The 13,674-nt window shown below is 33.2% G+C and overlaps 1 protein-coding gene across 3 annotated transcripts in view; it reads right to left on the bottom strand.

Moving 5' to 3' along the window:
• The window catches only part of LOC123691835 (bestrophin-4), a 31,193-nt gene that overhangs the window by 13,152 nt on the left and 4,367 nt on the right, over positions 1-13,674 (bottom strand). For 2 of the 3 annotated variants that reach the window (XM_045636414.1, XM_045636415.1), the window contains 7 exons: positions 6,536-6,646; positions 6,146-6,317; positions 4,597-4,799; positions 4,217-4,385; positions 3,489-3,737; positions 3,094-3,354; positions 1,888-2,110 (listed from right to left, as the gene is read on the bottom strand). In XM_045636414.1, coding sequence (XP_045492370.1) covers positions 1,888-2,110; positions 3,094-3,354; positions 3,489-3,737; positions 4,217-4,385; positions 4,597-4,799; positions 6,146-6,317; positions 6,536-6,646 — 1,388 coding nt within the window. The remainder of the gene's footprint in view (positions 1-1,887; positions 2,111-3,093; positions 3,355-3,488; positions 3,738-4,216; positions 4,386-4,596; positions 4,800-6,145; positions 6,318-6,535; positions 6,647-13,674) is intronic. The other variant, XM_045636416.1, reaches the window with a different exon arrangement.

Genomic DNA, 13,674 nt, shown 5'->3' with positions numbered 1-13,674 from the left:
ATATACCCAAGTGACATATCAAATAAAAGTGCATAACGGGTTAAGTACACTTAGTTATATTTTTATCCAATTCGGTTTATCCATTTATTAGATTACAGCGGTAAAAGTGGGAATGAATAATATGCTCAAGCGGCATATCAAAATATGAAAGGGCAACGTGTGAATTACAATTAGTCATATTTTATCGAAATCGGTTCATCCGTTTATTACATTTAGGGCTTTTTAGGGGTGACAGTGGGGATAAATAAACCAAATGGAGCATCAAACTACAGGATAATATGACGTGTACATATAGGTACAATTAGATATGGTTTACATCAAAATCGGTTCTGCCATTTACTAGGGATGGAAAGGGAAGGGTTGAAAGTCTGTGAAAGAAGAGGGGATATGGGAGCGAGAGGATAGCCACACCCTGGAAATTTTGAACTCTACTCAAAGCTACATAGGCCTGGCCCTTGGCAATATTTTTTCCTAAGTATACCACTTCTTTTGCCACTGTGGTCCATTACAATTTGTGCACGGTTACGGCCCAACTTAAAAGATGTCAAGGAGCAACAAACTTATAGATATGAATATGATGTAGGAATGTAATATGGAGGTAGAGGTAGGTCTCGCTCACTTGAAAATATTACATGAAAATAAGAAACCGAAAGGAATAAATAATTATTTTACAAACTTCCCGACGATCTTTTAAATTAAGTACCATATATGTATTTTGATAATGAGGTATATTATGATGATGTTGGCATGGCAGCCCCGATGACTTTGTTTTTTTTTATAAATATTTAAAATGGTATTTATTTTTAAAAATCTTCGGGAAGTTTGTGAAATTATTTATTCCTTTTTCTATGTATGCACTTTTCTTCGTAGCGCTGTTTTCTTTTTTTATTTAATTTTTATTGCACGGTCTAAACGGTTTAGTTACTACCTACAGGCGTGAGACAGGATTCAGGAAAGATCTGATTTGGATTTTGTGCTGGATTTGATAAAAACTGAGTATCGATTAAGCTGATCAGTTGCTGCACGATACATAGTTAAAAACATCCATACAAGGAAGGAAGGAAAAGAAATTTGCTCCCCTCCCCCCTGGTGCCTAAAAATAATATGACATAATTTAAAAGAAATTTTACGTAGAAAATTAATAAGGCATTTTTTTTGTATTGTTTAGCTCAGTTTAGTAATAAATTTTACTTACAGTTCTTTTAATTATTTATGGTAGTCTGTGTTTACTCAATAATTTAAGATAAGTAGTAACTACTATGCAGTCACTATTCCACGCGGACGAAGTCGCGGGCACAGCTAGTATTTAATATTTACCTATAACTTATACACATAAACGCGTGATAAAAAGATGAAATGAAAACTATTGCATCATACTCAATTTTTCATTCAGACTTATATATATAACACTAGCTTTCCGCCCGCGGCTTCGCTCGCGTTTTCAAAGAAAAACCCGCATAGTTCCCATTCCCGAGGGATTTCCGGGATAAAACCTATCCTATCTCTCAAGTTGGATCGAACTGCACACGGTGTGCGAATTTTATTATAATCGGTTAAGTGGTTTAGGAGTCCATTGAGGACAAACATTGTGACACGAGATTTATATATATTAAGATTAACCTTCATCATATTATGTATAACTTTTTTTTTGAAGTTTTTTTTTTTTCTAAATCTATAGGTACTAATATTATAAAGCTGAAGAGTTTGTTTGTTTGTTTGTTTGAACGCACTAATCTCGGGAACTACTGGTCCGATTTAAATTCTTTCGGTGTTAGATAGCCCATTTATCGAGGAAGGTTATAGGCTATATTTTATCACGCTACGGGCAACAGGAGTGGAGCCACGGGGGTGAAACCGCGCGGAGCAGCTAGTAATTTATAAACCTACCGCCATCCGTCTGTGACGGCACATTAGACCGCTGATCTTCCTTCGAGAATAATCGTTTCAACATCGACGTCACCGAATTGGTTCTAGTCATCGGCGTCTGTTGCAATGACGCCATAGAATTACTGGACCCCATAGAGTTCCTGTCCTCTTTCTTTCCGCGCCTGCTCCCGCGTGACACGATGAAATGTATCCCAGATTGTGCGTCATCATTCATTTGCAATTGCTGAATGAATGTTTAAAACAACGTTAATTGAGCGTAAATTGTGTTGCGAGTTGAATGTCATTAGTACATTTATAAAACACTACAAATACAAGAACTTAAATAACATCGAAACGAATGAAAATATAATAAAAATTAAATTAATTAACGGAGCATTTGTACAGCTCAAAAAAAAAGTAAAACAAAACACAACATAATATGCGTTAGCGTCACATCAAAATAAGGAAACGTTAATAATCAAGATATCAACACATATCAAAGGTTAGTAATAATTGTATTAGAAATAGTAAAAGGCGGTAACAACAAATATACGTATATCACAGATTAAGAAAACAATACGATAACACATTAAGGAACATTTAAGAGAATATTTGGATATTACGACACGGTGACACGGTGTTACTTTATAGAATATTAGGTACATAAATACGTTAATGGTGTTAGGCACCTAAACCACTATAATATTATTGTTAATAAACCTTAAAATATAAAATTATATCGCAAAATAACTAAACTACTGTTAGTTTTTTACTATATTGTGCATTAATCATAAGGGCTGCCAATAAATGTTAAATAGTATTAAATTACTGAGTAAAAATGTAATCAGGTGGTTTAACCATATAAGTATTAATATTATAAAACTGTTCTAAAAATCTTCCTACAACCACACTATAAAAGACTGGTCATTTTCCAATAGTTTTGATAATATGAATGCGTATCATATTATATATTTTATGATAGGAATTACGATATTCATTGATTCCGGCTTGATTGTGGTTACCTGATTCTGTTAATTTTGATAATAACAGCTATTACCTCATATTACCGTACCAGTTGTTAAAGTAGCCGCAACCTCATAAATCCTTCCACCAACATTGCGGAAAAGTAACATAATAATACCAGATAAATGGCAACCCTTCACACCGACACACTGCTAAGCTCCACAATATGAGCGTGCAGCATGCAAAAAACTTTTCGAATCTAACCTCTGGCGGGGCGAACTTGTAACTCACGGTGTTAGAGGGGATCATCTCATCTATCTTGACGCTAGAGGGATTAACAGTGACCATGCTGCGTTGCCGCGCCGGCACCGCCACTCTAGCCGTGGAAGGTTCTGGATGCTCTTCGCGTTGGTTCTCTGTGGCGATTGTGTACGGTAACTCTGATGGGAACACCTCGTCCCAATACTGATCTCTTATCAATTCTGGATGCTCGTGATGCATTTCGTCTACTATCATGTATGATACCTGAAATAAATTATTTTATTAACACTTAAATTTAAATGATTCACAATTATGAAAAGATTTATTTTTATGATGCCATAAAAATAACGTAAGTAAATACATATTATAACGCATCAATAACTGAAATAATTATATACCTGTAAATTTCTGTCAATAAGCCAGTTAACTTCAAAGTCATCGTCATCTTCACCAAAAGGGTTAATGAGAGACTCGGCGACTTTGAGCCATCCCATGTAGAAGAAGAATTCTAACGTCGTGAATATCGGAAAATAAAGGTCTATATTACTGATATAGACTGATTCGCTATGAGATTGGAGTTTGTGGTCAACCCATTGACTACCCAAAGCGGAAGTTATGAAATATGAGTAAACAGCTATAGTAACTACCTGAAAAGAACAAGCCCATATCTAGTTAACTCGGTGAACCACAAGGCAATTAGGTATGTAAAAATAGCATCTATAATGTTATGTTTACAATTGAACGCTCTCAAGAAAAACGCTTATTTATTTTGCCTCACGCTTATTTCCTTTGAATATAGCGTGCATTCATTAACGATAATGAGGAAATAAATATCTTGTGGTTTTAGGGCTTTACCCTCAATAATGGGACCTATTCGTGAGAAGAGTTCATAAGTCATAACACAATGTGATTTTAACATGACCATTATAATATTTTAATATTTTCAGCCAAGTCATTGTATTGAATTATAGCTGAATATCTGCACAATAAATTGCTTAAATTAGTAATGAAACAGTGATTCAGCAGATTGAGTTTATTCATCATGATTTCCTCCTCTTAAAATTAATACTCTGAATATTATTGAAATTTGAAATAGTTAGGAGAGTAGCACAGTATATTTTCTAACCTGCGTATACACAAGCGGTACACTAATGGTATCGTAACTCAAAAGCAACCCGGCTTGTCCCCTGAATTTGTTCAATTCGTCTATAATTGTCTTCACGGCGAAATCGTCTCGTATCCTGCCCTCTTTCCGGGCTCTTGTCACTATACTCGTTGCCCAAACTATTGGTAACCTTTAATATTGTAATAGTGATTAAATGTAGAGAATTCAGGAGCCCACAACGACAAAGCAATAAGCTAGTGCGTACTTTGAATGTTAATGTATTGTTATCCACCGTAGTGCCGCAAGCATCATGGTCACATTTACTCGTTAGTGACGTTGACACTTACACTTGGCTATATTCAGCATTTATGATAACTTACGGTACTAAAAACATTTCATACCAATGTTTCGATGGTTTAGGAAACTTTTGATTAAGGTTTTCTAAAATAGATTTTTCATTGTCTAACAATAAACCGGCTTCAACCAGATTGTCGAGTGTTGGGAAGCGCTTTTTAACTCTTGGAGAGATCATAGTTAGCACCATTGTGAGGCAAAGGCACACATATCGAAGTATTGTACGACGCATGAGGCGCCCCCGTTCATCCTGGAAAAACGATAAATATATGGAAAACCTCAAAATAAAAGACTCGAAGCATAAAAAAAATATTTTGAACTTGTAAAAATAGCAATGAAAAACGTTATTAAATAGCTAATTTAGTTCTCACACCAATTACAAATATAGGTACCTATCATATCTATAGTGTTAATGAATTTTCACTATGTAGTGAAATAAGCATTAAGATTTACAGATTTACTCGATAAAAGATTGAACTTATCTTGACCGGGCATTTACCATTAAAAGTTAAGAGGCTAATATGTATATTCTAAGCTGAAAGGTTGGTTTGTTTAATTGAACGCGCTAATATCAGGAACCACGGGCCGCATATAAAAAATAAGTTCACTTTTAGAAAGTCCATTTAAAGAGAAGGATGTCTATAGGCTATATTATTACCTATATTATCACTCTAATATCAATAGGAGCGGATCAATGCGGGTAAAACCACGGGGCAAGCAAGTTTTAAAATATAAAAACGACGAAATCATTACTCATAATTTATAATTATACAATGCACAAGGTTACACATTTTTAATCATTGATATCTGCAGAAATATAATAAAATTGATAAGATCAATCTTCACTTAACGTAGCTTTAAACTATAAATTAATAAATCATGTTTATTATTTTCTTGATAATCGTGATTATCTCAGAATTGAATTAAACACTTAGATTTTCTCGTACGAAGTACGAAAGTAGGTATGAATTCTTTTAATTTACATTATTTTATACGACAACGTTGTTGTCACTGGTTATCATTTTAATTAACCTCAATAAATCGTGCCATTGTTTAGTCCTACCTTTAAAACGTCATCATCTCAGCCATTCGCATCTGGTGATTGTCTAAAGAGATAAAAACATCGTCATACTTATCCAGTCAAAATGCGCGAATGATATCTAATGATGATATCTATCTCTCATAGCGTAAAGATAAGATTAACGGAAATATAGCAGGCTGGCACTCTATCAAACTTCGTAATCACTTGAGATCAGCCTTGAGGCCTTGTTAAAAAATCTCACACAAAACACGACATGACACGAAAGTAAACCTGTCTGTCTATATTTTCATACCAAAAAAAGCATGGATATTTTTTAGAAAATTGCAGTGGCTGAAGTACGCAAACAAAGTCATGGACGAAAAAATAGAACATAATATAGATGTACAATAACAATGTATTTTATCGGTCTCTAGGAGTGAATATAGCAATATTTCGGATGAAAACAAATAAAAATACATTTACCTACTTAATTACCTACTACAAACACGCAAAGGAAGTCAATAATGTGAAGTGTAAACTAATGAGTTACTAACATTTAACGCTTTATCGCTTACCTGACCGTGAATGGAAGCAGATACAAATACGGCAATTGAGTCAGGCCATGGTATAGTAGTGTATTGATTCCACCATCGATTCATTACTACAGTAACATAGAAACCGAGCACGAAAGACAATGGAATGACGTTTCCATGAAAACTGCAATAATTCACGACGCCTTCAAACGTTCTGAAAATAAATACCTATTTGTAATGACTATAATCACAAGCTTAAATTAAGTACCTATAATTATTATGTTTTTCAAAAATAAGAATAACACAAGACTTGCTATTTAAAATTTGAGTCAATACTCTCCTTGTCTGAGGAAATGTATAGACCATTTATTAGCTCGTGCCATTATCAAAGATAAGAAGAAAAAGGAGTATTTGATACTGATTTAATCTTACCGTTTTGAATCTTCATCCAAAAGTAATCTATATATTAAATTTAATATATAATATAGAAGTAAAAAAACAAGAAGATCCAGCCATACTAGTTTGTAAATGCTACCTCGCCATCTAAAACAAAAATAAACATACATAAATTATTATAAGTCTATCAACTATTTGTTTTATTATGCAAACCGACGACAACTTAGACATAATGTGGATTATGGATTTAGCCTTACTACCTTGTATAGATATACCTCCATGTGGTCATTATAAATCTATTTAAAAAGTAAACTACGAGCAATATAAATCTCTAGAGCCTCAAATACACTTTGTGCAACTCACATGTGTTTTGATAGTAAAACGATTTTATCTTGACAGTCGATTCTGCGAGATTATGTCGTGTACACCTACATATACTTTTTATGTTGATAACACCTACATCTTTGGCTGTGTACCTACTTACTGTGTATGAACATTGCAAAAGTATGTCTAAAATCTAAGTCTCGAAATTCTCTCGCAAAAAAGGACTTTTCTAACACATCGACAGTCGCCATCGTAATGTCGAATTATGATTAGAATTGATGTACTTACATATTATTTTATTATAATTAAGTAATTGATTTTCATGTATTACTGCAATAGCCAATAACCAATCTGGCAAAAGGCTCAATTTGTAATACACAATAAACAATTTTATTACACACTAGCTTCCGCCCGCGACTCCGTCCGCGCGGATGTCGGTCTTCGCGTGGATGGTTTATTTCTCCATTTAGAGGTAGGTACCTAACCTCTGACAATAACATCTTAAATATCTATTGGACCCAATTCCCAAATACGGCTAGGCTTATAATAATACGCAACGTGTGTTCGCGGTTCTACGGAACAACGTCTATGGATAAAACTGAAAAATTAAGATTAATTTTTTTTCTACGTATTTTTCCAAGATAAAAAGTATCCTATTTTACGCCCAGGATAATAAGGTATAATTATACCAAGTTTCATCGAAATCGAACCGCTAGTTTTCACGTGATGCCTTCACATACAGACAGACAGACAGACAGACAGACAGACAGACAAAAATTTTTTTAATCACATATTTGGGTTTGGTATCGATCCAGTAACACCCACTGGTATTTATTTTTCAATATTTTCAATGTACAGAATTGACCCTTCTACAGATTTATTATATGTATAGATAATACTATGAATCGTTAGACATGGAGAGTTTCCTTTAGAGATTTTCTATTGAATATACAAATATGTGTTGGGAAGATTCAACACAGATCTTAAGTAACCTTGAAAACAAATAACATTGCACCTGTTTCGATGTTTTATTTTTACTCTGAAGCCCGCAATTATCTAATTCTTACGTAATAACATATGCACTATAGTCTCACTCACACCATTTGGGCATGGCATTTACAGCGACCGCGAAGGCAAACTTTTACGGTTCAAGAATATTTTTAAATAACTAGTAGAATTTGTCAAAAGATACATAAATAAATGCTATAAATAAACATTGTTTTAATGAAAATATTAAGTTAGACTTATAAATCTTACATGCCATTGGTCATGTCAAACATATACTTAAAAACATTTACTGTTTATACACGAAGCACATGTATATATATTGTCTTAGTATATTGTATTGTCGATTTGAAACACATAAGAAATCGCGTGTAAGTTATAAAGCAGACATTTAATTGCTTAGAAACAGTTCAATAGTCAATATGTACTTCAAATAATGATGTCAAGAACTTTACCTGTTTGAATTAAATACTACTGCAACCTAGATACTACCTAAATGTTTAATTTCTTGTTTTCTTATATGTTAGGTATCTATTTTAAATTCAAGAGATACCTATCATTGAACCGGATGATCAAATGGCTAATATTTCTTCAATGAGAATAATTAGGAATTTGAACGTATAAAAATGACCAAGTTTTGGCCAATGTATTATGTAACTCATCCTTCAGTCTTTTATTTAGGTAGTTAGCGATTGGTAGGTAGGCGTTATGAATGCATCATATCGGTTATCTTATGAATGATATCTTTTCTGCGAATCTTTTTGTACTGTTAATGATTCACAAACGCTAACAACACGAATGATTGTATATTGTGTAAGTAGTACATTTTAGCACCATAGTCTAATATGTACTGTATTACATTCACATTTGCATATTGTAGGTATTTTACATTTTTTTAATGGACTATTATCTACATATTTAAAATATAGACTGATAATTTGACCTACCTAAGTATTTGATATAGTTTAAAAACGTGCACAATAGCAGCTATCTGTAATAGTGAAGTCCCGTGTCCCCGTAGTGGGGTAAGGGGCAGATGCATTATGCATACATCTGTTTCACTGATCGATTTTCTTTAGGGACAAGTAGGTGATCAGCCTTCTGTGTCCTACCAGACCGAGACATTTTTTTTTCTTCGTCTCCACCGGGAATCGAACCCAGGACCCCTCGGTTCTACGCTCACGCGTCAACCACTGTACCAAGGAGACGGTCAGCTATCTGTAATGGTTACGCTTAATTTTATATCATAAATTCTAATAAGTACCTACATTATTAAAAATTAGTACCTACAGCCGATTTCGAACTAACGATAGGTTTTTGTTATGGAAATTACCTATATTAACTATCAATTTTCTTAGAAACAAAAAGACACAAAATAAATTGGTTTGTTTAATAAGTATTTAATTTTAAGGAAAATGTAACCAATTTATATAGGTACTACCTCACTACCTAGATGTTTTCTAAGTTTTTGATAAAATTGTCAAATGACAATTTAATCTTATCTCATAAAACAAGCACCATTAATTTCCATTACGCCAAATTTTGATTATAATAAGTAAATTGCGTTAACCATAGTACCTACGTAGGTTAACGCAATTTATGTGCCTATGTACTTATTATGATCAAAATTCTGCTTATTTATTTTACCTAACTATTTGTTCTCATTAGTCTTTTTGACAGAAAGAAATAATGTGTCGCCTATTTCACTTGTTTCATCCTCTTACCAGGAATTTCACATTAACATTTTACACAGTTGACAGATATATACTACGTACATACAGTTAGGAAACTAAGCCCCTGCGATGAAATTATGACGTTTAGCTATAGGGCTGTTACCTTTTTGATATTTAACCGACTTCAAAAATAAAGGAGGAGGTTATCAATTCGGCCTGTATATTTCTGTTTGCTTTTTTTCACAGTTGATTTTGTGGTAATTTTGAGATTAAAACCCGTTAAAATACAAAAATGGTGTAGCCTAAATATGAATTTACAAGAAGAAACAATCCAAATTAATAGGTACAGCTTGTAAAAGTAAATAAGTTTTTATCAGTGCTGTGTTTCGAAATCTTGTTTTGTTATGGACGCCGAAACCTAAATCATTTATAATGCTTGATATTTGTATTATACATATATATTCAATAATTATTTTAAACCAGAATTTACAATACTTGTATGTAGGTATACCTACTAAATCATTTTTAAAACGATAAATTAAATTAAATTAAAAAAACACAGAATATGCAAAAATAAATTAAAATTATTATTATACGAGCATAGAACCTCTACCTTTTTTGCACGACGATGCGAAGCATCAGAGAGTGCTTTACGATCGAAAAATTTTTTTCGCCTCATTTTTGCAGCTATTCTTATTATTATAGCCTTGTTAGTTCACGGAATCAAGATATTTTGCATACTATTGTCGAGATAATTTAATGGAGATTAATCCCATACTTTTTAAAAATTGATTTACTTCAATAGAATTGGAAAAAAAACACCGAAATAGGTCAAAAAATTTTCCTGTCCGTCATGTGTGAAACCTGAAAACACTAACTTGTGAAAAAATCCATCATTTGAGTTAAAAATTTTTTTTAAATATTCTAATCGACGATTGTAGGTCACTGAATGCAAATGATTAATTAATTCAGTGTCGCTTAATTGCAATTAATAAAAAACGAAAACTAATAATGTAGTAAATAGCTGCAACTTCTTCCATTTCCATCTTTGAAATGGATCGACATGACCGCAAATCGCAACGGTTCTTCAACCGCACTATGCGGGTAGCCGTCCGGCTGGCCGCATTCGCAAATCGCAACCGCATCCTGCGGTCAGCCGGACGGCTACCCGCAATGCGGCTACCCGCATAGTGCGTATGAACCCTATATCTATATATATATATTTTTTTTTTTATATATTTCATAATTAAATGAGCATTATGAGTCGTGCAGAAAATAGTTTGACAGGCTTAGTGCTTGACAAAGTGGTAAAGTCACGTATCGATAAAAATACAATAATTATAATATCTATCTTTTTCTTCCCTAACATTTACGTAATTATGCACATAAATTTAAACAAGATTTTTATAAGGTTTCCATTTTTTTGCTCTTCTAGATTGCGTAAAAAATAGATGCGATCTTTAAACAGACTGGACTCTTATTAGGTACTATTTGTAGCTATCATTTTGGTAGAAAATATGTCAACATAATTTAAAACTCATACTGCCATATCTATAGAAATTAAAAAATAGTCTCTTTTTAACTTGTAGTCAGATACGGTATTTACAAATATATTTATTGAAAGGTCTACAAACTGAAACAATCGATATTTATTTAATGTGAAATGACATCACTTTAAACTTTTTTCTACACTATGTATCTTTGTCATTCAAAATCTGTGGATGTGTCACCCGCTACTATCGATCCCCCTCAATACCCTCGTAAACACGCTTGATGGGGGGGGAGCCATTTCGAACATTTTGTATGAAGTTTCCTTACTGTATGTATCTGTATATTGTGCATTTTACGTAATAGATTTTACAGACATGACTATGAATTGTGCGCCAATATGGGAATCACGGCCGGAAAGTGACGTCATCTAGAAACACGCTCGTCGAGGCGCGGTTCTGGTGAATTATAATACATATGTTAATTAAGTTCTTATCATTCAGAATACTTCTTGTACTATAGCTGTTAATCCACTGATTGTTTTTACCACAGGTTTTTACTGTCTTAAATAGGTATGTATTTTTAGGAAAAAATCCGTTTCAGATGTCAATACTTCTTTAAACAGGATGAATATGCGTTCGATTCAGCATAGTTATTCAAATATTGAACATACTGTATTATTTGAGTCGAATCGCTCGAGAATTTTCTAATTAACAGAAAGTATATATGACAAAACTTGTGTACATAACAAATGCAGGACAAATTACAACTGTGCACATGATGTTATGAATTCCGTTGTAGTTTCGATTCAGGCTAAATAAACTGGTCCAATAAAAATTTAGGGCCCGGATTCCTCCATTTAAATATTAAAAGCAAGTGGGTACCTACATAATATGTATTATAATGCTTAATAGTTAATATGTATTAGTTATGAGTTATGACTTACCTATGTCAAAAGTATATAAACCGGTTATTTAAATAAAAAATTGAAAAATAGTTTTTAAGTAATATTCTATGTGCGGACCTTAAAATTTTAAGACCCTAATTTTTTTTTAATTTCTCAGTTGCCTGAGAAACTTCTGTTTGTTGTAATTGTTATCTATCAAGATGAACAATTTGTTTTCAATTTGAAGACAACTAATTTAAGAAGATAGAACGAAATATTTCAGCAATATACCTACTACAAAATATGCTCAAGAAAAATTCATATTTTCACAAATAAATTACGTCACGTATTCGTTGAAGTCGTGTTAAAATACGTCCAATATCCGAAATTCTATAACAACAACAAGTTTTAAGAAGCGGTGAACTCTAAGTAGGTCTCATCCCCTATTTCAACGACAGTGATCTGAATAATAAATATCCCTTGCCTGGCAGTTTCAAAGCTTTTCCCGGCTTGTAATGTAGACATGTCGGCTACTTAGAACGTTCGAACACTAACTGTTTCTTGAAATAAAGGAGACAAAGAAATCAATGTGTTTAAAGTTTAAACTTAAAAAATATCACATGGGAAATTTTCATAGCTTGACATAATGATTATAAGAATACAGTCGCTACTGTATTCTTTAGTTCTTTTGTTTAGGCTTTCAATGAACGATTGTAAAAAAAATAAGTATCGACATAGGTACCTATATTACACATATATAGGCTATAGGCTGCTGCGAATAAGGCTGCGAAGAATATACCTAGCCCTAGGCCATATTTCGGCTTACAAATAAAACTTGAAGGTGGTGTACTGTCTATAACAAGTCTCAAGGGATGTTTCAATATTCATGGCACACACAGATCAAGTATAATACATATTATGTTTAGTAACAAGTTATTAAATTAAATACCTTTGCATTGTTTGCAATATTTTATTTGAAAAAAACTGAATTGAGTGACATGAGAAATGCTTTGTTTGGACTTTACGCTACGGTTCAACTTCGGTTAACTGTAGGTTATAGGTATGAGGGTTTGGTTTGAACTTTGGTTGTCTCTGTTTATTTATTAACTTTTAGTAGGTTTTACTTAGGTAGTTAGGTCTAATTGATTTTATGGCACCTATTCTGCCATTTTTGCGTGCGCCACTGCACTGTACTCTGTAAATTTAGAAGGAAAGTGGGGTTAATGTCCTCTAGAATTTTTGTGCTGTACCAAAGATAATACAATAAATACTAGCTGTAGGTACTTTAACGGGCGAGATATTCAATAACTATCACTTCCTACATACAGTACTCCAAAATTAATAATGCGCATGCAGATCTTCGCTAATTATCGTATTTCCAGAAACACCTGAATCACCCCGAATCATTGAATCGTAAGTGCCCTAAACAATGCACTTGCATCTTGCACCTTGTTCGAAAGAAATAGGAGTTAATTCAGAGTCATACACAATCGAAAACAGGTAATCGGTAGGTGACGGTAGCCTGTCAGTCAAAAAATTCAAAAATCGTCGTCTTTATATTATATTGGGTGGTGACGGCACGTATTTTCTCTGTATGGAATTATATAGAGCTGCTGTTACATACTCTTCTTAGTTTTGTTTCAAAGTTGAATTTTCCGATAAAATGATTATTTACACAGGTAGCATATAATAGCTGTGGGGAAAGTGAAAGTTAAGAGCATAATGAAAGTTCTGATCATTCTACATATTATCAGAAATAGAGATAATCCCTGATTATGTAAATCCTTTGGGCTGAGATT

Source organism: Colias croceus, chromosome 5 (genome assembly GCF_905220415.1).
Source record: "Colias croceus chromosome 5, ilColCroc2.1".
In the NCBI taxonomy this organism is placed as follows: Eukaryota; Metazoa; Arthropoda; class Insecta; order Lepidoptera; family Pieridae; genus Colias; species Colias croceus.
Note: the sequence above shows the minus strand (reverse complement) of the source record. Positions and strands in the feature narration are given on the sequence as shown.